This window comes from Azolla caroliniana, unplaced genomic scaffold (genome assembly GCF_043228905.1).
Source record: "Azolla caroliniana isolate FFs.n. ecotype wild unplaced genomic scaffold, voAzoCaro1.0.p SCAF_3, whole genome shotgun sequence".
Classification (NCBI taxonomy): Eukaryota; Viridiplantae; Streptophyta; class Polypodiopsida; order Salviniales; family Salviniaceae; genus Azolla; species Azolla caroliniana.
Genome location: NW_028230438.1, coordinates 3,539,250 through 3,567,197, shown reverse-complemented (window position 1 = coordinate 3,567,197; position 27,948 = coordinate 3,539,250). Strand labels below are relative to the sequence as shown.

The 27,948-nt window shown below is 35.6% G+C and overlaps 2 protein-coding genes across 3 annotated transcripts; both read left to right on the top strand.

Moving 5' to 3' along the window:
- The first annotated feature begins 1,067 nt into the window (after positions 1-1,067).
- On the top strand, positions 1,068-3,609 carry LOC147865908 (Terpenoid synthases superfamily protein). Its single transcript, XM_087316245.1, has 2 exons — positions 1,068-1,116; positions 2,302-3,609. The coding sequence occupies exon 2, from the start codon at positions 2,328-2,330 to the stop codon at positions 3,204-3,206; it is 879 nt and encodes a 292-aa protein (XP_087172371.1). The 5' UTR covers positions 1,068-1,116; positions 2,302-2,327; the 3' UTR covers positions 3,207-3,609.
- A 3,371-nt stretch (positions 3,610-6,980) lies between these two features.
- On the top strand, positions 6,981-11,665 carry LOC147865907 (guanylyl cyclase 1-like). 2 transcript variants are annotated; one of them, XM_087316238.1, is made up of 10 exons: positions 6,981-7,368; positions 7,444-7,551; positions 7,795-7,919; positions 8,710-8,821; positions 9,207-9,281; positions 10,221-10,309; positions 10,408-10,469; positions 10,794-10,866; positions 10,976-11,051; positions 11,146-11,665. In XM_087316238.1, the coding sequence occupies exons 2-10, from the start codon at positions 7,510-7,512 to the stop codon at positions 11,242-11,244; spliced, it is 753 nt and encodes a 250-aa protein (XP_087172364.1). In that variant the 5' UTR covers positions 6,981-7,368; positions 7,444-7,509; the 3' UTR covers positions 11,245-11,665. The 2 variants fall into 2 exon arrangements, with proteins under 2 accessions (XP_087172364.1, XP_087172363.1); XM_087316237.1 differs by having other exon boundaries at positions 6,981-7,551.
- Positions 11,666-27,948: the final 16,283 nt, after the last annotated feature.

The window sequence follows — 27,948 nt, the reverse complement described above, 5'->3', positions numbered from 1 at the left end:
GTAAAGGTAATAATCATTACTTTGAAACATATTTGTTAAATAACCTTTAAATTTTACAATGCTTCAAACGGTTTAGTCTTCACATTCTCTCTCATCAAACATTAAATGAATGAACTACTCATAAGAGAGAGAGAGAGAGAGAGAGCTTAATATATAGAAAGGAATGTGGTTATTCATACGACTGAATTGCTTAACCTATCCATGTTGTGCACGAGACAATGGCATTTCAATGAAGTGGTTCATCCCAAAGGACATGCTTGATAAGCCTAGTAATCACACACTTTGAATTACTCTTGGTCAAGTTCAATGGGAATAACATGCATAAGGTCATGCTTTGTGAGGAAAATTTCCATTCCAATTGTTGAACAATAACAAAAGGTCGAGAACTTGGTAAAGATGGATATTTGTAGCATTCATAGAGAGGCCAATATTGATCCATGGGACCTAAGTACAAAAGTTTTCTTGATGTGCGTGTCTTGTCATCATCTTGCAAGGTTATATATAACTAACACCATAATCAACTTATATATAGGGATGCCTCAAGGTGCCATGGAAACTTACGTTATGGTTGGGATGGATCCCAACAGGAGGAGGTAACCAGAGTCAGGGTTTTCTTGACACGTGTGTCCTGTCATCATCATGCAAGGCGATATATACTAACACCAGAGTCAACTCATACATGGGGATGCCTTGTGGTGCCATGAAAACTTATGTTATGGTTGGGATGGAGCCCAATAGGAGGAGGTAACGAGAGCACCTGACGGACCGATACTTGGGCCATGTTTGGGGGGGTGGGTGGGTTGAACTTCTTCTTCTTCAATCTTCATTCTTCTCCTTCCGTCTTCTCATTCTCTTTTGTATGGGAGGGCTATACAGAGGAGATATTGGAAAACCACAACATTCGTCATTCGTCATTCTTCTTCCTTCTGTACGGTAGGGGTATACAGAGGAGATATTGGAAAACTACCGCAGCAGAAGCAGGGGTATTTTTCGAATTAATATTTGCACCCCCCCCCCCCCCCCCCCCTTAACCTTCGAAAACAGTAGTAGCAGCGAGGACACTGTTTCTCTGCTCCTCCAGGACCCTGTTCTTCTGCTCTGCGTCATCACTATCAGGTAAGAGTCTTTCTTCTTCTTCATAATCATCTTCATCATCTCCCTTTACATCACGATCTCCATTAAACCTCTCTCTCTTCTGCTCTTTAGTTTTTGTTTTTTATTCTTCTGCCTCTTCCTTTTTGGCCTGTTGGATTCTTACCTGCCGTTGCCTCCCTTGTGAGGGAATTGGGAAGCTTAATGGATATGTGCGAACCAACCGTTCCTTACCCTGGATTCCCTGTTTGATTGATCTGTGCTGTTGACTCCGTTGTGAGAAATTGGGAAGCCGAATCGATGCGGAAAGCAGTCCTTCGTTTCCCGTTTTTTGAGGAGCTTCTGAGTAATCCAGCAAAGAACGATAAAAATGGAGCATTTGCAGCATTCTTCTCATGTTGTTTTTGCCCGAATTAAAATTCACATGAAATTATCAGCCCTTTTGTTTGTTTTGTTTGTTTCTGTAGGAAAAAGGCACAATTTGCCGTCTGCATTTCATGTTGGGTTTGCTTGATCAGGCTGAGGAATGTCATGTGACATCATGAGTCATTTAGTTTTTTTGCGTTTTAAACAATTTTTTACAGAAAAAAGTACCATTTTCAGTATGCATTTTGTGTTTCTTTTGCTTAATCGAACTCATAAAATCCAGATAAAAGCATCACCCATGTTGTGTGTGCGTGTGTGTGTTGAATTACTTGCAGCAGAAAAAAAGCCACCATTTTCAATATGCATTTCATGTTTCTTATTCTTGATGAGACTGATGAAATTTATAAATGAAATCATCAGTTATTTTCTGTGTATGTGTGTGTGTCTTGAATGAGCTTCTGCAGATAAAAAGTTGCCATTTGCAATATGCGTTTCATGTAATTTTTGCTTCATCAGACTGATAAAATTCATTTGAAATCATAAGCCATTTTGCACGTGTTTCCGAGAAGAAGAAGACTGTTCATTTTCAGTGTGCGATCATTTGACTTTTTTCTTCTCTTAATAAAAGCTTAAAAATTGCAGCCTGTATCTTAGCATATAGAATATAGCTTGACTCTTTGACTCTTTGTAATTGCATTAGGTAAGAAAGGATGCCTTCTTTGTGAAACAGAAGAATGTATCGTAACATATAGAAGCCAATCTTGATTTTTCAGACGACAACACAAAATTGTTGTCAGAAGTGATGATATATACTTCTGATTTTGTAAACTTGTGCAGAAGAAGTCAAGGATTCTAAAAGAGCATTTCTAATGTCCGCAAATTCTGGAATTCGGAATGCTCTATCGTATTGTGTCCATGAGGTTCATAAACATGACTACGTGCATTACTTGACATCTCTCCATCTTCCAGTCGGGGTTCGCACGGCGGCATTCACATTACGTGCATTTAATGTCGAGACATCTCGTATCCTCGAAAGCGCGAAAGAGTTAAATCTTGCATTAATGAGGCTTCAGTGGTGGAGAGATGCAGTGACGGGGATTTATCAAGGAAAGACATTAGAACATCCGGTGGTCACAGCCCTCAGTGTTGCTGTAAAAGAGCACAAACTGAGTAAACATTGGTTTACACGGCTCCTAGATGCAAGGCAAAATGACCTCGAATCTGAAGGATCGCCCAAAACAATGTTAGATGTCGAAAAATATGCCGAGAACACCGCTTCGGCACTACTTTACCTCACACTTGAGGCAGCAGGAATAAGGTCAACTTCGGCTGATCATGCAGCTTCACATATAGGCAAAGCTGAGGGTATTTCCCTCTTACTCAAGTCGAGTTATCACCACAGTCTGTATCGGCGCTCTTATATACCTATAGAAGTGGCGGCGAAACATGGGGTTTCTCAAGAGGATATTTATCGAAGGATGAATAGTGAAAGCTTAGCCGAGGCTGTATATGAAGTCGCATCAGTTGCGGATGCTCATCTCAAGCAAGCTCATGCACTGGCAAATACTGTGCCATTGGCGGCGATTCCTGTTCTACTTCCGGCAGTAACAACAAGAGTGCTGCTTGATGTCCTAAAGAAAGTCCATTTCAATGTGTTTGATTCCAAACTAAATCGCGGTGTTTGTGGTGTTTCACCGATATGGATCCAATTGCAACTAAAATGGCATATGTTTAAGAAATCGTACTAAGTCTGATGGCAAAGCCGAGTTTCTTTTAAACGAAGAGGCAAGTCACAAAAATACCCTTCTTTTAAACCATCAGACACAATCATGGCTTTGTTTCATTACGAAACAAAAATAATGAGATTAATCACTCCGACTGCCCAATTTGATTGGGGACCAAGAGGTTTATTTTAAACCCAATGTTGGCCATGCTTGTTTTCCCGTAAGAGCAATGATGCCAACCATCATTTATACATTGTAATATGATGCTTAATGAATTATGACTCCTTTGTATGAAGGGGCGCATTTCATAGTCTTAAGATGGCTATATGCCATCACATTCATTGAAGTAATCCTCTTGAGTCTGAAAAAGAGGAATGCCTCTGATTTTTCTTTCAAACTGATAATAATGCATGAAATCTTTGAAATGCTTTGTTGGCCCCTCTTTAATGGTTTTGTCAACATGAATACTTTAAATATGACATTTGTCTACGGTCTCTATATATTGTATCGAACGTTCTCAAAAAACTTGTGATGATCAAAATTTGGTAATATCTTCAACTTGAAGCTCATATTGATCATTGGCATATGAATATATGGTGTCACCAAAGTACCAAAATATAATTTAACTCAAGTAAAGGTAATGGGTAATGCATGTAATAAGAATGACAATGGTAGAAGGTACAAGCACATGGTTTGAAATTGTGAATCTTGTCAATTGCCTCATGTTTTTTTAGTACACTGCTCCTTGTCAACTCTCAAATGAAATAGTTGGTTACCACAAAGACTTTGGTCTTTGTATGGTAGACTAATTTGTACACAATAACTATTTACCATACTTAAAGCTTTTGTGGTCTTACTTGGGAATATGCCAAAAGTACAAAGTTATCAATACAAAATCATGTGCAATATTGTGAAATGTGCCCAATGGCAAGGCTAGGCCATCCTTATGTTCTCCATTTGTTGGTCAATACATTGACTAATTTGGGTAGGTGACATAGCACATCCTTGTTTTATTTGCATGGTGCTCATGAACTCTCAAGAGAAGCTTTTGCTCATCTTCAATCAACATCTCATTGGCCAATATAAGAGAGTGTTGTAATTAGTAGAAATAAGTGAGTCAATACTCATTTATGAATCACGAATATTGTGATTGTTATAGATTTGAGTCATGACTTGGCCATTGGATGATTTGGAGTGCACCACATTTTCGTTAGATCCTTCAAAGCCACAAACCATAACATCGTGTAGCTTAGAGACTAACAATAAAAGGAGGCATGAAGGTTTTGTGACATGATCAACATGCAAGGTTTTCTTGCACATTGCCATAGTGCGTCAATAAGTCGAGAGAGAGAGAGAGAGAGAGAGAGAAAGGTAATGAATTGATTACATCATTGGCTTATGAAGCAAAGAACAATACTGATTGGAATGTGCTAATTAGGTGGCTCACGTTTGAAGGGGGTTTGAGTTCGAATCAAACACCATCCTCATGAATCACTACTACCTAACCCACATTCATTGTATTGGTAACAAGGTTGTTAGGTACGTTAGATACGGTATGGATACAATACGTATATAACGTATTAATACACGTATAGTACCTCCCAATTTAAAAATATGTTAAATATGTTTTTTAATATGTTAAATACATAAAATACGTATAGTACGTTAAATACTACTAGAATTTGAAATTTATTTACCTTTCTAAAAAATATTTGTAAATTGTAATATTGTAAAAAGCATCTATGTTTACACAATTTTGTGATCTACATTATAGTTCTACATCCTAAAATGCATATAAGACATTTGAACATTTCACATCCTAAAATACTTGCAATAATATGGATGTTAACATTCACTTATTCTATAAATCAGTGTAAGTGTGTGTCACGGTTTTCTACTTCAAATTGTAATTATTTGCGATTATGCCTTTATAGCTTGAGGAATCATCTACGATTATCACACCGAGGATAGGTTTCTATCTTCATTTCTCTCTTCTTTGTCTTTGTCTTCTTCTTTTTCTATCTTCTACGATTATCACACTCAAGAAAGGTTTCTATCTTCTTTTCTTTCTTCTGCGATTATACACTCGGAGTTAGGAAAGGTTCTTGTCTTCTTTTCTTCTTCTTCTTCTTCTTCTTCTTCTTCGTCGTCATCTCTTCTGTTCTTCTTTTTCACTAAAATCTTTTTTTTCTTTTGCTTTTTGTTGGGGTTTTACTTACATTTTTTTATAAATACGTATTATGCCTATTTTTTCAAATGTACGTTAAATACCGTATTGGACAAATGTACATGATAGTTGGTTGAACAACATTGAGGTATAGTACATACTATACAAATTATGAGGTATTATGCGTACTTAAATGTTAAATATGTGTATGTAAACAACGCTGATTGGTAAGGGTTGGTCAACGTGTGAGATAGGTAAACACATGGACGCAAGGTTTCGGGGTCACAAAAACCACCAACGAAACCCACATTCATTGTATTGCTAAGGGATTGGTCATCGTCGTGAGATCTGTAGGCACATGTGTTGGGAATAGTCGCCTTGAGTTCCTTTTTCAAGATGGTGATATTGTCTATAGCAATGGTGCACATTGTGCGCGTTGAAAAACAAATAGAATGGAAGCTTGAGAGAGAGAGAGAGAGAGAGATGCACAAAGACAATTTATATATTAGCAATAATGAATGAGAGAACAAACTGGATACAAAGTTGGTTATATACTAACCAAGCTAGGGCAAATGCCCTTTATGCTATTTACAAAGGAATAACCTAAACTACTTTGTCCAAGAAGGTAATGTGAATACATCCATTATAAGACCATATTCGACAACATGGACACAGAGTCGTTACAAAACCACCACTGAACCCAAGTTCATTGTATTGGCAAGGGATGGTCAACATATGAGATATGTAGGCACATGGACAGAGGAGAGGGTCTTGGGATCACAAAAACCACAAATGAAATCCACATTCATTGTGTTGCTAAGGAATTGGTCATCGTTGGAGATTTGTAGGCACATGGACACAAAGTCTTCGGATCACAAAAACCACCACTAAACCCACGTTTATTGTATTGTTAAGGGATCACATAATCATGTGAGATTTACAGGCACATGGACACAACAGGGTCTTGGGGTCACAAAAACCACCAATGAATCCCACATTCTTTGTATTGCTAAGGGATTGGTCATTGTGTGAGATCTGTAGGCACATGGACACATAGTCTTTTGGGGTCACAAAAACCACCAATGGATGAATCCCACATTCATTGGATCGCTAAGGGACTGGTCATCGTATGAGATTTGTAGTCACATGGAAACAATCTTTTGGGTCACGAAAACCACCACTGAACCCACATTCATTGTATTGCTAAGGGATTGATCGGTCATCGGGGTGAGATCTGTAGGCATATGGACACAAAGTCTTTTGGGTCACAAAAACATGCAATGCCGGAGCATCGGGTCTATTGGGTGGGTGTTCGGGTGCATATCACATGGACATATAGTCTTGTTACGATTCCAACGGCTGCGATGACATGTCCTCGGGACTGCATCACGAGCCATCCGGATGCCTTCTGCCCCTCCAATCCAAAGTGGCCACGTGGCAGGGCCACCATCTTTTTACGATTCCGACGGCTGCCTTGACATGTCCTCCGGACCGCACCACGAGCCGTCCGAATGCCTTCCGCCCGGCCAATCCAAGGTGTCCACGTGGCATGGGTCCCCCCTGTTCTCTTTCTCTACCCCCTCCCCTGCATCTCTTTTCCTTCATCCTTGTGCTGACCAAGAGACAGACAGACGCATTGCTCTCCTGGTGGTGGAGCTCTGTTGAAATTAGGGTTGGGGTTGGAGATTGGGTCCAAAGGAACAAGATCAAGAAGAATCAGAGAACGAACAAAGTAGTAATAGTACTAGAAGAAGAAGAAGAAGAAGAAGAAGAAGAAGAAGAAGAAGAAGAGAAAGAGTGTGGCCACAATTTATTCTTTGTTGAAATAGCAGTGCTTTTCTGGCGGAATTCTGAAGAAGTTAGGGGTGATGGGGCTGATGAAGCTCCGACAGCAACAAGAAAGATGACCGCATTCGTGATGAAGAAGCATTTCTCTTGAAAGAACGTTGAGTTGAATTAGATTAGGGTAATGGGTAGGGTTGGTTGAGAGACAACGGTGGAACTGAGAGGTTAAGGAAGGTAAATTGTTAGATTTATGGTTAGGGTTTAGGGATCATGGATTTGGGAGTAACAGAGCGATCTCGTGCTTCACGACTTTCCTCCTCAGAGAATGCTGGGTGGGTCTCTGCATCACCACATCCACAAGCTCGCCTCTTGAATATGGACATTACCTCCCCTCTTCCTCGAGCTCACTTTGTCAAGGTTTGTATTTTATACTATGATGCGAATGCAGATACATATGTATTTGTATACATGCAGATATGTGTATGATATGCTCACTTAAAAGCCTGAAATTTGAAACTGAAGGTAATAAAACTTGGCATTCATTCATCAAGCTTCACACCGAACCCTCAAACTGCTACATGTGATTAAATATGTGTTTGAGCCTCACAATGCTCTTTGGATTTGGTATTCTGCTGACAGTTTTTGTTTTTGTTCTCGTAGGTTCCTCATGTTCAACAGCTCTGCAGTTGGGACTGCGGATTAGCTTGTGTCTTGATGATCTTGAAGACACTCGGCATTGAAGGGCATGATATTCGATCTTTAGGCGAGCTTTGCTGTACATCTAGGTAATAATCAAAACCCTAATGGATTATCTGTCTTATACATTGAATGCACATCAAAATGCTGCCTTATTCTAACATTTGATTCTATCAAAATTGATTATGATAACTTACTTGATCATAGAGACTGAAAACGGAATTTCTTATTTATGTTTTACAAGTCTCAAGGATTTGCTATGGCTAACATTGTATTATATATTATTCCAGCATAAATACAGTGTATAGATGGACGATGCTCACATGTACAAGATATTGGATATAAAATATGTCATCAACATTTACTAAAGAAGAAGAAATGTGTACCTTACCATTGAAGACCGTTATAAAACAAACGGATATTCTTAGAACATGAAATAATATAAATCCCTCATTACTAAACTCAGATAGATTAGTAAATTGGAGCTACTGGGCTTCATAGATGGTTTAAAAAACACCAATTTTTGACGAACCTGAAACTTAAAAACTCATACTGGCCTAAAAAAAACAAATAAAAATTGAACCTTATGGTTGAGTAGGGGGTTGACAACCTTTTGCTGTTTATTGAATAGGTATTACTGAGCATAGTTCCTTTGGATATTTTGGCATTTGAACTATCCATTATTGGAAGAACACAAATTCCATTATTCCTTTGTAATTCATATGCTCGAAGATGCATAGAAATCATGTAACAAAGTTAATTTGAATATATGGATAAATTTGATTTGCCACCTCCTTTTCTATTTTGTGTATAAAGTTCTTTTTATGAATCATGACTTTATTGACTGGACATATTTACTTTAATTTGGAATGCTTGCAGCATCTGGACTGTTGATTTGGCTCATCTCTTGCGCCTTTTTGATGTGGATGTAGTATTTCTCACAGTTACCATAGGAGCAAATCCAAACTTTGTTGACGAAACATTTTATAAGGTATGCCAGAATCCTAATTTTCTGTATAAATGAAGTGATAAAAAAGATCAAGTTGAAGCTTTGGAACATTTCTGACTGTTGCTATATGTTCTCTCTCTCTCTCTCTCTCTCTCTCTCTCTATCCCTGTTGAGATGATGCGTTTCAAAGCCGACAGAAAATGAAAATTAGATACTTTTTAATCTTAGCAATATTATCAGAAAAAATAATGTTATAAATACAGGAATGCTCTAACTTATTACTATCATGCATTACTTCCTTAAGTTTTTGTCAATGTATTTGGAACTTTTGATTCTCTCTCTTTTTTAATTTGTTTGGTATCTATTGAATATCCCATAGCCATTACTTTGTGATTGCATAGTTCATTAACCACTTTGACATAATTAGGAAAACATGGAAGAAGATGGGGAACGTGTTAACAAGCTGTTTGAGAAGGCTCCAGAAGTTGGCATTCAGCTCGAGGTATTTTTGTGTTCTCTAATTTTCCACATTGTTGTTTGAATGTTAGTGAAGGTTACTAACTAAGCCTGGAGTTTAACATGGATTATTTTGTTATTTAGCCTCAGGAACCATTAAAAAAGGCAACAATCATAGAAGAAATTCAATTGTTTAGTTCTGTAATCTGTTGTTAATACAACTGTGTAAAACTTGTTATAAAGGCCTTTCTTTCAGGATAAGACTAAGTTTTAGCATTTACTGCATATCCTGATTTTTCTTGCTGACTTGATCCAATTTCTGGAATTCTCTTTTTTTCTATCCTGCCATCATGCCTAAAGATGCCCATTGGAGATATTCAAGGTAGCTCGTAATTTTGAAATATCTCAATTTTATCTATATCTATGTTGAAGCTACTATTATTATTTCAATATTAATGTAGTTGTTTAGATGTGCAAAAAAATAATTTCCCACATGTTTTAAACTCTACATTTTGATGGTTTGCTTAATATAATTTGCTTGAAGCAAAGAATACGCTGATTGAATTCTCGTGGTTGTAAAATTTGGCCAATCACCCTCTCTAATATACCATATAAAATATAGACAATACACATCATACGTTTGTATGTTTAAGATGACTTTGATCATCTAAACCAGATGAGTCAGGATAAATAAGATTTTTTTCAAAGCCTAATTTGATGTCATATCGCTTAGAGCTGTTTGTTTGGGATATGCATATATAAGAATAAACAGAGTTTTTGAATTAAAACTTTTTGGATGATGATTTTTCATTAAAAAATTCACTTTTATTATATTCTGCATATATAAGATACTTTGATAGAGAGCATTTCATCAAGTTTGGATAATTTAACATCTTTGTATCCATATATAATGGTGTGAGTATGAGCACAACTACATTTTTTCCTGTTCTTAAATTTCTACATTATCCCTCTATTGTTGATGCAGAGAAGATCAATAAGCTCACATGAGCTTTCTATGCTCATTTTATCTGGAAGACACCTTGCAATTGCATTGGTTGACAAAAGAAAGCTTAGGTAAACGATAGACCATATTATCATATGATGCATGGCCTTTGATGATTCCATCAGTTGATCAAGAGAGTTTTTGAAAAGAAACTTTTATTGAAATGTAGTTACCCTTGGCTCGAGGAACTGTGCTTGTCAAATTGTTGTGGTCTGGCAACAGGGTATATTGGTAATTATTATTGTTCTGATGAATAGAGTAAAATACCAAAGTACCCTCAATTTGTGAGGTATTTATTAGAATACCCCTATGCTAAAAAACAAAACCAGAATGCTGCTATATAGCAGTAATTTTATACTGCTGATAGGTATTCTGCTTAATTGGAAAACTTGGTGGTATTTTTGTAAATACCCAACAAGTTACGGGTTATGTTGGTGTTTTTGGCCTAATATTATCAGTCGTTATTATACTACAAAATCTGACCGTTGATGGATGTTGTTACACGGTTTTTTTTTTCTTATCCTTAATGCCTAATAATGTTTTGGTATTTTGTAGGGCATTATGTGGTTATATGTGGCTATGACATGGACTCAGAGGAGTTTGAAATTCAGGATCCAGCAAGTTCTAGGTATATCCATCTCCTTTATTTTTTATACCTTGGAGTCCTTCAAACTAGCAACTTAGAAGTACTCTAAACTCTAAACCTTTTTTTGTATGTCATCTATATATATATATAGTGAATGTGTGAGGATATCTTCACGAACGCTCGATGAAGCTCGCACGACTTTTGGAACAGATGAGGATATCCTTGTGGTACTTGGTTTTTTATACTAATGTTAGTTTAAGTAATCTAATTAAATTTAATTCCATGCATTCATTGTATTCAAATATCATGTTTCCTTGCCAGATATCATTGGATAGTCATGAGAAAAGGTTGAACCCTGTCCTTGCTTTACCTGTGACATGGTCTACTAAAAACCTGAAGGAAAAGAAGAGGATCCTCTAGGTTACCATTAACGGATTGGCGAACGGCAAATCCATATGCCATTGATCCTCATAGAGCGATTCATATCAACCTCATAATTTCTTTAATTATCATCTCTGAAGTGCTTTTGTATCCCTCCCTTAAGGAGATGGCGGGGTCGAGAGTTGAACTCTGGGCTTATTGGTCTAATAAGGCAATGGTCTAAACTAAACAACCAACCCAACCCGATCCCTAGGCCATTTCCATAGAGTTTATTTATGATTTTTGTGCCCCATTGGCAAATGAGTTGCTACCTATGAACCCACATTGTTCCAACATATGCCATGATTATATGTTGGGAATGAGGGTGCCCACAACCACCATTGTCTCCATATTTACACCCATTATTACCAAAAACGTAAGTATGTAAGCTTTGTACATGATTGTAATATTTGTTGAATGATATTTAGCAACCGGGTGTTCTTTCTCGACATGCATAAGTAGGTAACATAGTTATGATTTAGTTTTTTAGGTTTTGTTAGCATAGAATGTAGATGCTATGATAGTTGTAGAAGTGTGTTATTGTAAAAGTCTCTTGGAAGACCTGATAGAGCCTTTGGTCTTGGAATTCCTTGAGTCTCACCTATACATCCTGATCCAACCTTTGTTTATCCTATCGATGGCAAGACCGGTTGTCAATATCTCTCAAACCATTAACTACACTTACCCTAATCTAGTGAACTCTTACTCACCTTTGACTGAACAAAGAGATTAACGAATCCCTCTAAAAAGCTAAAGTGTTAGATACCAATATCATTAAAATGGAGTACATATAATGATATTAACCACATGTATCAGATTAATCACCACTATACATATAAAAGGAAGAGTTATTAAAGTTTGGCTAATTAGCACTTAACTTTTATTACCGCCATAAATATAACAGAAAGGGAGAGAATACTCTACCTTAGGTTACAAGGGGAGAATAAAAACTAGGAATCAAGAACTAAAAAAGTCACATAAGTGGCTTTTATAGCTCACTAACAAAAAGGTTGTCCCTTTTCACATTGGGATGAGCATTTGGCTTAAAGTTCGAGAGGTAATTTTATTTTATCCCCCTTATCCTCATCTTGCCCTTAGTATAGTACTTACGGTGATGTTGATGTTTTCATGTGATAGGTTTGATGCACAGTCTCCACTTAGCATTATGCATGCTACCCACTTGGCTATCACACTTGCTTTCGATGTGGCTATTGTGTACAACTATCACATAATGATAACATATGGTGTCACAACAATGCGAAACTTGTAAAATGCTAAATGTTTACCTTGTCTAATATGATAATGTGTGGGCAAGTTTTTAGGACTTAGGACACATTGTTCTAATTAGCACCTAACTAACCTAGAACTAACATCTACAAGCCTAAACAACATTTGCTTTATTGTGGGTGCGACGACTAGGAGTGGGTGTCAATCCACTCCTAACTAAGCCTACTAGAGAATATTGATGAATAAAACAAAGTCTTAATGCAATACAAAAATTAACATGAATTAATGTAGACTTACTTAAATACTCTTAGTCACTTAATATTAACTATTAGGAAAATATGCAAGAAAGAAGAAAACAAACATATTCAATGACATTAGAGGGTCATATCCCACAAGTTATTCACCTAAACATATAAGTTGAAAGTTTACTTTTGAAAGAAGGATAGAATTAAGATTAGAAATTTAGAAGAGATGAAGATTAGTAGAGACTTAGGCTCTAGCTCAAGTTCAAAAATAAAAATGAAGATTATAACAATAAATTAGTTATTATAGAACTATAATCTATACTTGGCAAGTACATAGTCAATTCATTAGGAATTAACTTATGCGTTGACACAATTGACGTTCAAGAGATTAGTGTGACACACTTGGCTTTCAACAAATTTGTTTGATGAGAGTGGGATTTGACCCCATGCCATTTCAAACCAGAACCTTAATCTTGCGCCTTAGACCAACTCGGCCATCTCATGTTGAGGCTAGATGTAAAATCCATTTATTTAGACTGTTGCTATATGTGTGGCTTTTTACAACTTTGTGATGTCAAATTGTGATGTACAATGACTTGTGAAATACTTGACAATTTGTTCTTCAAAATATAAATAATTGAATGATATCCAAAAACAGATTTGAAGATATTTCACTTTGTGGATGATTTTGTATGAAGTTAAATCGTGGAGTGATTATGGAAAGGTTTTTTATGGTGCATCAATATACTACTGTGTGTTTGTTGTTGGATGAGGTCATCAATGTCAAACTTGAGTTTGCGCTCAAACTTTGGGGTTGTAGATGAAGGTCTTTGCGAAATGTAAGCATTGATAAGAGTTCGGGTTTAGGCTTTAGGTTCTAGCCAAGTGTGAAATGAAAGAACACAAAAGTGAATATCAATTGAAAAACGTGTTAAGTCTTCTTGACCCTCTTCCTTTTGATGTTCCTTGCTTAATGAGTTTTGTTGCATGTCTACTAAGATAATTGAAGTCTCATACAAGAAAGGCATACCATGGTTATCATTCTCCTATTATTTGGTATTTACCCTCAGTAGTAGCATCTAAACCTTTAAATTAATATGGGTGCTCGGGGTCTTTTGCAAGCTTTGCAATTCATACAGGTTTCCATATTGCATTCTACTTTCATTGCTTAAGCCTTAGATCATGACCTTTGAAACCTTTGAATTACAACATGTTAAACCCTAACAACGTGTATGCGCAAGAAGGTTTATCTACTATTGTTTCCACACTTGTGTTATTACATGCGCAAAAGTTCCAAACTCATCTAGCTATTTGGACCCCAAAAGATCTATTATTGTAGAAAGTTTTAAGCAACCTAAAATTTGCCACCATATTGCATTATTTTCTACTTCCCTTGCTCCAAATCACTCGTAGAAGGGGATAAGTTAGCTAAGACTATATATTTGCAAGATGTTGAATTGTGAGGAAAACATTGTCAGTCCCAAATGCTGAAATTTTGGCTTGCCATATTTGAGTTTTTTCTCCATTGGTGGGTGGACCACTACATGGTCCCTAAGTGTTGATGGTGAAAGATGCTCAACTACATTATGTTCATCAATTGCAATGTGGATCTTTGAATTTACCAAAAATGTAGTTTGATGTGTGACTCTTCACCAAGCTTGGTGGTACTTATAACTTTCTAACAACTAAATTGCTTATATTAAAAACGAAATAGTAGGCCAACCAGACATTGTTTCATCAACTTTCATGCAATTTGTTTGTTTATATTCAATGTATTTCCTTTTTCTTGTACAAACTACAAATCAATGTACTAGATTTTTGTGTAATCTCTACATTGCTCCACAAGTATTACAAGTTATAAGCACTCTATGTATGTTTGGTTCAAGCAAATATACAATATTTGTGCAGAGGATAGTTGTCAAGGAATACAATTGACAAGAGAGTTCCTAATTTGTTCCAAGAAGCCGCATTGCATGAAGTCAAAGCTTTATAAGAGTTTCGATATCAATGGGCATAACACTGTGCCCTCAAAAATATTCTTTGAGATGCATAAAAGCCAAAAGCACTACCAGAGTTGGATATTGTGGCAATATCTTGAGTTAATTTTGTATAGTTTAATCCGAACTTCTGATTCTAAAAGTTGGATAGTTGGCAATAACTTTTTAAAGTTTAATCATGACTTCTCAGTTTCAATGTAGCTCATGTGAGTCATAATAATGTGAGCAAAGAGCCAACCTTGCTACTCACGAAGATAAATGACTTGAAAATGATTCCATCCCAACTTGACGAGATTCATCATTCAATGATTAAACAAAACTCTTTTTAAAGCTTAAATCTCAATGGGAGATGAAGATATTGATGCCTATAGAAGAAGAATGGATATTCACAATACACTTTTTTCATGATATTGACAAAATCATCCACCTTTTAAGTTTTCGTCAATCTCTCCTTGTTATATAATTAAAGGTTTATTTTACATCAAATGAATAATATATATGCTAAAGGAAATGTTAATCATGGAGATTGAAACTCCAATCGATCTTGTCATGGATATATAATTATATATGTTCCATGTCCTTAACCAACTTTGTGCTATTCGACAAATTACATGGTCAAATCCTCCCCTTATATCTCTTTTGGTAGTTGATCAATGATTTCTAAATAAGAACGAGAAACTTGGAAATTTGGGAAATAAAGAAAAACTTAGGTTCAACATTTTTCACACGAATTACATGGGTAAGATATCCATCCCACCAATTCATTGTAACAATACACGTAGCATATATATACTTAAGATCACTTATGTTGATTCAAATAAGTAATTGTTTTCATCTCTCAAATTTTCATGCATACAAATCCAATGACGTTCCACCAAAGTAGAGATCTCGTTTTCTAATTTCCTAACACGTTCACTGTCTTGAGCCTTGACACAATTGATGCTGATAAATCAACTGCGCCTTTAATAAAGTGAATGAAGGTACCCATCATTCTTCACACATTTAATGAAATAACTTCTTTGACACATTATAATAATGATGGTTTTTGAAATCAACGCCACATCCCTACATATGTCAACTGGAAAAAATCTATTTAAAGCCAACAACATATATATCATTGAAGATGGGCCACATGTTGAGAACAAAAACAAATTAATGCAATGGAAATACCATAATGGGAAACCTTTATAGAGTCAATTTAATTGTTGTTAAGATCTAGTTGTTTATCAAAATAACATTATCAGAGTGATAGATCTCAATTGAGGATGATGGTTGTCCCCTTGATATCAACAAATTAACAAACTAATTCGAGCCATTACAATTATCATGCACAATGTTCTCAATCTTTTTAGGCCCCATAAACTAAAGTTTATGATATTAGTAGTGTGTGAAATATCCATACAAAGAGAACATACATGTCAAATGTAATTTAGGGGCAAAAATACGGGTTACTCATCATGGAATGGCAAATTTTGAGTGGTTTTGTAAACCTTTTGCTCTTATAATAACCAAGGTTTCTATAAGCTATGCACTTAATTTTACAATAAAACTACAAGCATAGAACATTTTTAGAAATGCTTGGAAAAAAGAGAGGGTTGAGCCCAATCTTGTAAAAACTTTGAAAGTGTGATCCAATTTTCGGGCTTCCCATCTATAAATTCACACCAACCATTTATATTCCGAAACTGCATATTGAGGTCCCTTTTATTTTTACTCAACTGGTTAATGTATGTTGCATTTATGATTGCTTGTCACAAATAACAAAACCAATAGAAAAACTGTCAATATTATCTAACCTTTCCTAAAAATGGTATCTTTTCTTCTTCTTCTTTACCATTGTAAGCCCAAAACCGCAACTTCTAATTGGGAATGCATTCACCATCAAAGTGAGCGTAGACACTTTGAATTACGTATTAATGACGATATAAATGAAGTTGTATTCTAGTTTTTCGATGAGTAGATTGTAAGATGATCTAGTAGTTTCCCCCCCTTTGTTGGTTGTTCTCCATTGTAAGTTGGGATGTATATAGATCCATCTCCTTAGCCTCTTTAGGGAAAGATCTATGGTTGCCCATTGAATTTTACAAGAGGGCTTTAGGAAGTATCTTGGCTTTCTTTCCACATACTTTGTATGTTGTAGCAAACTTGGTTTTCTTATCTAATGGAAGGATATTCTTTTTTGGAAAAAAAAAAATGACGATATCGTCATCAATTTGTTCTCTTATCAATGCCACTCTATTGATTAGTTGATATTAAATTTTTAGCTTAACATGTATTTGTAATGTTAATATCGTAAATTAACTCCTGAGGGTTTTAGTAATGTCCATCCCAATACATAATAGCAACTTTTAAGGAGTTTTTTGGTTTTGAGTTTATTACACCATATTTCACTTTTCACTAGTAGTTACTATGAATTTACATCATGAATGATAAAAATGTACACCAAGCGTGGGATTATTTCCTAGGAGTTTAGTAGGTTTGAGCTAGTATACATTTTCATTAAATAAAAAGTGAAAGTTCACACGCCAAAGTAGGTACAATAAGTCCAAACTATAAGAATTTAGCATCCACATCAATTTTGTGGGTGAAATACAAAATGGCTCCATAGGTTTGATGGATTGAAAGAGAAGAACCTTTGTTGAGCATAAATATAATGCACACAAGTTTCTTAAAAAATATCAAGTTCAAGAGAGAAGGGAAATGACTTGCATGTCCTACATGTGAATTCCATGCCTTTGTGGGAGATTTTAGCAAAAAAAAGAGAATCATTAACTACATCTTCAAATCTCTATTATAAAATGAGGAAAATACAAGAAGTTTTGTCTTGTCGTTGTTTAAGAGTAAGGGAAAGCGTAATGATTAGATCTATTCTTTAGACAATACAAAAATGAGATAGGGAATGGACAACGAAACAATTATTTCCTCCCATAAACTAATGGTTCAAAGTATGTTTTCGTAATAGTAACCAAAATGATGGAAAGAGTTATCTAATGGTGTAAGGTGGTAACTTACTCAAGTTGTAGGCCAAATATATGTACCATTGGTAGGAACAAATTGAATATTTCCAAGTATTGAAATACTTGTGTTTGCAAATTTCCATTGCAGTGTCATCCATGGTGGTCACACAAATTTTGTTGGGCTCAATGATAATTTTAATGGGATTTAGGGAGGGTAGTGTTTCCCTAGCACATTATAAGATGTGCTAACATTTGTTTGTTCATATCTTATGGTGTAAACTTACCTAAAAACGAGGATGATGTTACATGCTTTTACTACACCATTATTGAGGCAAGGAACAAAATTCATAATTGCCCAATTTCTAACGCAATTTGGTTGTTATGTCATGACTCATAATTGCAATCATCATTATATTGGTAAATTGTTGCCACCCTTTGTGTGACTTTTCACTCAAGGAACAAAAGATTTATCATTCCCATCATCATAACTTTGGAATTATCTAGGTAAAGACCAAATAAGGTGTGTATCAATGGAAGGATTTGATTATCTACTCACACTTAGAACAAGAACCACATAATAAAAGCACGTGCATGCTTTAAGAGTGCTACGTGGCAAGTGTAAGGTTCATCAGTTGTAATAGTTAGGGTTAAAATAGACCTAAGAGAAGCTATAGCAGAAAAGAAAAAGGACTTGAGCTAACTAAAACCATAGGGGGGAAGTATAAATAAACGGGAAGGGGGATTTGAAGAGTCACTACTTCTTCTTTTCTATTGGGTTTAATATCGATCCTACCATTAGATTACAACTATCAAATTTGCAATTCTAAATACAATTATCAACTCTTGTTTTTCATCAATTCGCCTATCTTTGTCTTAGCAAATATAGCCTAATCTACTTTATCTTATCAATCTATGAAATCATATTCGAGTCTTGCATATATATCCACATATTTCCTTGTTTCAACATTCTCTTGGTCAAGAGAGTCTTGACAATTTCGACAATGTATGCATGATTTGCACGACATCGACCATATACAAGTAACTTTGTAAAATTCACATCTTGAACAAAACAAAATATATAGCATGATTACATAATAGTTATGATTTACAATGCCATGGTCCGTAGCCATTAATGAGAATGACATATGGAAAGTAGGAGCTTCTACACAGAAGTAAACACAAGGTGATAATAGCCAAATGATGTAGACAAACTTTCTCATGATTTAGAAATAAATAGAACATTAACAATATATGCATTGTATACCAAACTGTTTATGCTTTGATGTTGATAACTCTTAAGTTCTCAATAAAGAGCTACATTAATGATTTTATTTAGTGATTGAAATTTGTTGTTGAGAATGTAAATAATTAAAGCAGCTAGCATGAATATTGACTCAAAAGAAGATGAAGCTTTTGTTCTTTGATTGTGTTTGGACTCTGGAGAGACTAACATGTTTGAGCAATAACTTTGAAGGGCATGTCCAAATATTAATCATGTTGGAGAACACCTCAAATAAGCCATTGAACACTTCCACTTGGCATTTGCATTTCATATCAAAGTTTTCATGAGAAGGTACATAATGAGAATGGATTTGTGGAGTTTGCCGATATTGAAGGCATTGCAGATCAACACAACTTGCATTTAAATCAAAGGTATAAAGGTAATGAACTGAATATGCATGAAATGTATGACATGGAAAATATTCACATGATGCATTTATGTTAAAGTTATAGCTATGTAAGAGACTTGATTATTGCATTTTGTAATCGTTTTCTATAAAGTTCTTTTCTCCAAACTATAGAGACATCAACTTGGACAATTTAGATGTCTTCACAAGAGAATAGTTTCGAATGTTATGAATTCATTTTGAGAAGGATTCATGTGCATTGATTAATTGAGGAAAATGTAAAGGAGAATGGTGATATTTTATTATGATGACGAGATATTGCTTTCGAGATAAAATCATGCACAAGTCCTGGAAATATTGTTGTAATTGTTTTCATGGATAGTGAAATATTGGTTCTTTGTTTTGCCGCTATCACCTATTGCACATGAAAGTTCCCTCTCTTTCATGCATAGAAATTGAACTCTATTGATGTTTATAGCCATCAATACACCAAATGGGACCGAATTTAAAGAGATTTTGTAAAGAGAATGGTTTGAAGGTTGGAAGGAATTGAAGAACAAAAGAATTGGACCATTGACAACAACATAAGGTCCATCAATAAATATGTCATGACCTAGCCGAAGATGGTCATCTCTCTATGGGTTTATACGTCAATACTTCTTTTCGCGATTGTGACATCATCTTTGGATACAATATTGTGGGTTTTTGAGTAAATGTTACATTTGTTTCTATTTGTAGCAAGCCATGGAAAAACAATGGAGAGCATTTTCTATGATGTTATGTGGATTTATGAAAAATGCCTTAGATTTGTGCTTCTAAACCATTACTAGATATTTTAGAATGTGAATGGAATGCTAAGTTAAAAATGTGTCATCCCAAGAAGATTGAAATGCTATAAAGACATTTTCCGTGCTATTGTATGTTGCATTCCAAATTTTAACATTGGTTGGGATACCCACTTCATTTGGATGGTGCTATATATTGTTGTTTGGCATTCTCGTTGGTGCATATAGTCTCTTAAAAACACATTGTCCAATGCATATTCTTTGGTTCTTAAGTGGCTTTATCTATTTCATTTCACACACATAATTGTATAGGGTGATTTGTGATCTACAAAGCAACATATATATATATATATATATATATATATATATATATATATATTCCGTCGAAGTACCCTTTGTGTGTTCTCTTCGTCTAAAGATATGCCATGCAATAGTTTCCCCTTTATCTATATCCAACTTGTCTTGAAGCTCTTGTTTCTTGTTCCTCAACCCATTTGCTAAGTCATGTTCAACAGATATGTAATTTGGCCAAACATGTCCAACACCCATGTTGATCTTGTAGTTAATAGGAACAATTGTGTTCCCACTTTCTTTGTAGCCCATTTGACCTTGTCAACCTATTTCTCCATGTCACCCTAAAGACAAGCCGTTTCCTTTAATAATGCTTAGGCCATTATCGAACATTTGTTTCATTGGTGATGAATTCTTGATTACATGCATCTAGCTAAGTTTCAAGCCAATGATTTATATCTTATTCTTTGCATCCATACATTCATCTATTTCCTTTTTCGAAGCATCTGTCATGGCACTCGCTTGGTTGACCATAGTGATATTATTTATTATTGCACATTGCCTACATTTTCTTTTGTGTAGGCATATGTCATGGTCCCATTTCCTTGATTAGTAAGTTATATATGTGTGTGAGCATTGAGCTTTTTGAATTCTTGTTATAAGTTGCTTGCTCATCTTTACTTGCATATTGTCCAACATTAATAAATATAGCAAGAGAACTTTGCCTTATAGATTTAAGTCTTCTTTACCATTTTTTGTCATTGTCCATGTAGGTTTCCCATATTATCTTATTGCTCAAGGGTGTAGTCCCGTGACCATGAGTTTGAACTTCAAGATGACGTCTTGAACATGCAAAATGTATTATTAATCCTTAAAAATAGATAAAAAGAACATATTATAATCGATGAACTAAAAAGGAGAATTTGGTAAACTTACATGAGAAAATTGAAATATAAGACAACCCCTAGGGTAGAATATTTACCCAAGATTGTGAGCATATGTAGAAGCAAGACTTGGCTCAGCTTGACTGGACTCAACTTAGCGGATGAATGCCAATTTAAGATTAGAAAAGAGGAAGGACTTTTAATCAAACGAATATAAGTAAAGCACTAGATTGTGGATGGTGTCATTCTTTAATGCCAATTTCCTCCTATTTTAAGAATCTAACAGAGAACATTGTAGGTTTTTACACGAATATTTTCAATGTTCTTGTAATTTTATTCATTTCTACTAGCCTCTCACATTACCAATGATATTGATATTCCTTTACCTTCTTCGACGGGTATAACAAGATGATGAATTGACTACGTGATTGATATATCATTTCAATCAAAAAAAGATCCTTAGTGTGTGTTGCACTTATTAACTTACTAGGGTCTTTATCATAATAACCCTTTTCTAAGGGCATTATATGTCATAATTGGGACTATTCCACATGATGCTAAAGTAGCAAGAAAAATAACGATTAATCTCTAGATGACCATGAAATTATTAAGAAGATAAGAGGGTTGGAGAGCTTTAAGATGCATAGAATTATTGATAGGAAAGTGAAACAAGTGGGGAAATAGAGACCTAAATTTGGGTGAATGGCATTTAATTGTGATGGCCCCATGGCATTTCAAAGGCTCCAAAGTTAGTCTAAACTTTGTTCGTTGACATGTTAGTTGAAACAAGCTTTGAAAGATTTTAGATAAGTCATAATACTCTCGAATGGAATGTGGTCCACGAAAGTTGGCACAACTTACCAACACCTAGTCAAACTTCTAGTTTTTTGAAGGCGCACAATATTCTACCAATTGACACATAAGTTTCCAATCATTGTATGTTTTCATGGTCTCTCATAGTGAGATGATCCTTTGTAAGGATGAAATTGTAAATTAGACACTACTTGCCTTCCAAAGATCACATGTCATGATCAAAGGAGGATACATGGCCTGATCCAATTTGTTTATGGCTTGATCATTGTATGTTTACATAACATGATGATGTCCTTATAAGTCGGTGATTAGACTAATCATGTATTATACGAGCATAGAAGATGTGTTCATTTGAATTAATTCATAATCTCGTTAAGTTCTACTACACAAAATTACTTCCTCGTCACACATCAAAGTGTATAATGATTGAATGCTTTAGGAAACCCATCATATTATTACAACATAATTAACTTGTGACTGAAATAACAAGTCTAATAGTCATGACTATAACAAACTATTGGTCACCAAATATAACAAATCGACACAAACTATTATAACTATGTAGCATCTAATTTAAAACTAGGACAATATCAAGCAAAATTTACTCTTCTTTTGATCACTACTTGACATGAAGAAAGGTGAGATTCCATCCATCACAAAATTTGACACTCCCATGATCATTTCCGAGTTACTAAGGCAATATGACCAGTTTTGATAGTAAACGAATCGGCATTACGTAAACAATTCTGATATCATTATCCCGGGCTTTTCTTTTACCGCTTTCCAATGCATTCAAATGTAACATCAGCTCATTTACAAGTAATCTTCTACGTACGAATAAACCCCCTTAACCGAATTCCGGGATTTTTCTTTATTTACCCCTTTCCAATGATTTAAAACCCCTTTATTTACCATTTAAGTGAATTGATAGCAACATTAGGTAAACATGTCATGGGGTATTCTGGGATTTTGTTTACCAATTTCCAACATACTTAAAATTTAACATGTAATCATTTGCTTGATGACGGGGAAAAACTCGGTTTGATCATAACTAGTCATTGGCAACACAAGGTAAACTGGCCACTGAATAGTTGGGGCATTTCTTTACCACTTTCCAAGGTACTTAAAGAATGAGCAATTACATGTTTGTTTCCAAAGTAGTAATACTAAGAATGAAGTGCAATTGAGCCCTAGTTGGAGTCGAAGTAGCTATCCGGGATCATCTAACATGTTGGCTTTTGAAATGAGTTCAAATTAGATTGGATCGATGTGAACGATATACATATATCAAGAGAAGTGTTGGAAGAGCTACACATGGATGAGATCATATTATTTCATGGGTTTTTGCATCTAATGATCATTCATGGCTAACTCAAGATATATAATCTACTATATATAGATAGATAGATAGATAGGATTAATGAAACATTTAAAAGATAATTAGATGTTGATCTTGAAATCACGGGGAACACTCCGATGATGCCAATGCATTGATCTTTGTGGTCCCATGGAATGTGTCAAGGTACTTGTCTTTGATCCATCGGAAACTTTTGCGCATCGAGGCCTTCATTTTGGTCTCGAGTGCGATCGCCTTGTAGCTCACGAGCCGGCTCCTCCGCTTCACCTCGGGGTCGAGCCGGACACCGCCCCAGCCATTGCTACAATTGGTAGTATTTGAGGAGCAAACCGGGCCTGGCGATGCGCCATTCATGGATGGGTGTGAGGTGAAGGAGGAATCTAGCTCTTGGAGGGTATATTCCCCTGTATTAGGGTTATAGTGATGGTGATAGTGATTGTGGTGCTTGGGGGTGTCTTCTGGTCCAAGCATATTCCCTCCCCAAGTGCTAGTGATAGTGGATAGATCTGAGTGACATCTTGACACCATGTTGCTGGAGTTGTGATTAGCAACATGTTGAGGCTTGGCATGATTATGATGATGATTAGCATTAAGGGTGTCACTATTGTCATTGTAGTTATTATTGTAGCCATATTTGGTTGGGTTGCTGCTGTAATGGAAGCTAGCTGAGCTTCCTAATGGGGTTTGCTTTCTGGCAAAGCCATAGTTATTGCTAGATTTAGCTGGATCATAATCTTTCCTCCTCCTGCTACCATAATGATCATCCCCTAATCTTTCTTGATAATGACCCATCTAATTGTAGGTCTTCAAACACCAATGATAGACATGATTTTGATGATCAACAACAATTATATTGAGTTACTGATGATGTAATGTGGAGCTGACTATCTGTGTGTGTGTGTGTGTGTGTGAGAGAGAGAGAGAGAGAGAGAGAGAGAGAGAGAGAGAGTAGGAAGAACAGAGTAAAGAGAGCAGGGGATAACTGAGTCAAGAGAGAATGCCAGCTGTTTTGTCTCTCCTTTGATATTATATATATGTCCGTATGGGGGTGTATGTATGTAAGTATGTAAGTATGTATGTATGTCTGTCTGTATGTCTGTATATAAGTAAGTAAGTATGTATGTATGTATGTAAGTAAGTAAGTAAGTATGTATGTATGTAAGTAAGTATGTATCTAAGTAAGTATGTATATGTATGTATGTATGTATGTATGTATGTATGTATGTATGTATGTAAGTAAGTAAGTAAGTATGTGTGTGTATGCATGCATGTATGTATGGATGTATGTATGTATGTATGTGCGTGTGTGTGTATGTATGTATGTATGTGTGTGTGTGTGTATTCACAAAAACAAGAGGTATTTGATATTTTCACCAACAAAGTCTGGCATTCCAAGATCTTTACTCTTGTGATCAGAAACCCAAGTACATTGTGTCGTCGTGTGTTTCTCTACGAAGAGGTCAATTTCCATTACATTTATGTAAGTATGTAAGTAAGGAGGTTAATATTATTTAGAATGCCCACAAAGATCACGATTAGGAGGAAGAAAAATGTTTTCTTCGATAATGGGACCCGCTCAGAATTTAACAATGCTATCTACACCACAATAAGTAGATATTGACCTATCTCTATCTCACAAACACGCTTCAATTTTTACTCTGACATGTTATACATACATGAAGTAGATGCTGACACACGTATGTATGTCTCTCCCTCGATTGAAAAGGGATTGAACACGCTCAATTTTTACTAGACCCTCTTCATGTCTCAAGTCTACCTCTATCTAACTCTCTTGTTATGCTTTGTTATTCCTAGTTTTTGAATGCATGCATCTCTTGTAAATGCACACATGTACAAATGTACTCTTTGTCTTCTAACTCAAGAGTCTATAGTATACATAAATGCATGTATGTGTGCTCGATTTCGTTTTTGCTCCCCACTTACATTCTTATGTGGCTCTTTGTCCTACTGTCAACTTTGTACTCCCTAGAGCACAAGATTTAAGGGGCTTTTCCCCATGATGGATGAAATCACTTCGTTTTTGACACAATTATAGCTAGAAGAGAACCATCCATCAACCTATATTCCACACATTATCGTGCCAAATAACAATGTCTCTCGCAAATTGCAACCACTCTCCCCCACCCCCCACTTGCTTTCCCTAGGAACTTTAATATATTGTCTTTATCATCTCTCTTTACCTTTTTATACTTTACGCCTCTTCTCTATATGGAAACAAGAGATCAAAACAAAAAGTGTCATCTCTTCCACTTAAAAGGTTTCTCTTCGAGGGTAGCCCATGCAACAAATTATAGGGCTAGAGGTAGAGAATTAAAAGTTAAATGTTGTTTTTGGTAATGTGTATCCTAAATGGTTGCTCATAATTATCAGAACTCTTATGAAATGAACACATTGTTTCACATCTATCATTGCAAAATAGTGTGATTGATGGAGATGTGTTGAAAATGGATAGAGCTACATTGTGTCTTATTGACATAGGTTCATTTTTGTCGGAAAGATTTCACTAAATGCGTGGTCTACAAAGTTCAAAGGTCATTCGACAAGGTTGTAATTGGTTTAGACAACAACGAGGGTCTTGAATTTTCTCTTCGAGAGGTCGGTAGCACTATTTTGTCAAACAAATATATCATTAATGCATTATCCCTCTACTACTGCCACATAACTACTTCAAAATGCCCATAGACTTTTGAAAATTTGCGCACATTGCCAACATGATTGTCTAGAGGTAATACATTGGGATGTACTCCACTATATATTATTAAACAAGAAGTTCGTACACAAAGCACATATGTGGTGTGTAGTTGCCTCTTAGTCACAATTGAATTAATCCTTACATATGATTAGAGAGCTTACCAATAACCTATATAATATTAACAATATTTATAAAGATGATTGAGGCCCCAATAGGAGGGTGCAAAAAGGATTTTAATAAAACATCAAACATTTTCGTGGCCAAAACTTTATGGTTTGTGTTGCTGACTAAGCGTTTTAAAACACCACAATTCCTCTTTGAAAGGTAATGTGATGAACAAATGTTTCTTAACTATGCACGTTCCACTCCATGTGAACACACCTAAACAATTTATCTGAATTGTGGGTCTATGAGAATAAGCTTGTTGATCACCTTTCGTGGTATCCCGGTAAGTAGAAATGGCAAATCATATCAGTGCAAGGAATGCTAGGTAAGCAAAACCCATTTTTTCAGTACTCAGTAAAAATGGGTAGAGAATTGCTAATGAGGGGTGTGGATGTTACGCCAGCAGCTTGTAAAATTTGAAGATTTGGTAATGTACAAGATTCGTGGTTCAAGGCTAATTGGAAATGGCTAGGGCCATGCTAATTCCTAAACAAAGTTGTATTGTTTAGATGGTGGTTGGTACATTATGGCATTCCTATGATATCATGGATGCGGGGACATTGTCATGATTTAAAATGTGATAATTATGGTTTTCCATTGAATTTGTTCACCATGTTTTATGGGTATATCCTATTGCTAAGCAGTTTGGAAAAGGATGTTGAGAATTTTGTATCATATTTATGGTAAACATGTATACACATGGGGTTTTCTGAGATGGGGAAGGTTGGTTAAAGAAGTACTGAATTATGAAAAGGAGGATGTTGATTTTTTGCTACTCTCCAATGGAAGACATGTATTGGAGGTCTCTTATGCTTCAAAAATTGGTTGTTTGGAAGAGGACAAGGTTTAGTCTATGATATCTTCTTTAGTAGTTGGGTATTGTGGAAGGTAAGATGTAAACATGTATTTCAAAAAGTCAAATAGAATGTTGTTGAGTTAGTCAAGGACATATGATTGATGCTCATACATACTCTAAGAGGTCAATATGAGGCAATAACTGGTGAGACTAAGGTTGTGTTTCATAAGCAACAACACTTTTGAGAAATTTGGAAAAAGGCAGAGGTCTTCACTTCTTATGCTAAGAGAATAAAGTGGAATATGCTCCATCAAGATGGCTTTTTCCGCCCCCGTCTTGGAAGGACCATGCATGAGGGCTTTTGCTACTTGACATGTTGGTTGAGGTGGATATGAGGGTTATATTTTATTGTATGAGTTTTTTGTAGCCTTTGGGCATCTTTTTATTACTACCAAGGTGAATCTTTATTAAAAAAAAAATAGAGAGAGAAAAAGAAACTGAAGGTTTTGGTGTTATGGTTCAATTGGTGTATGAGTATATTGCAGGTTAAAGGGATTTATTTAGTTGCACTTTTAAGGAATCTTTCACATGATGTGAGTTTTGTATAGTGACATTTCATCATGTTTGTGATCTAATTGGCTTGTAAATTACGAGAGTGTTTGTAGTATTTTGACACTAGACAAACCTAGAGAAATTGCAAGATAGTCTTCGTTACGAACATAATCATACCTTATTCCGAGGTAGTTTTTACCGTACTTTTTTGCACGCAAGGATAAGAGTGTGAGGATTAATGGAGATTTCAAAGAAGGGAGGATTATCTTTAATCCCAACTATTGGGACAACCCT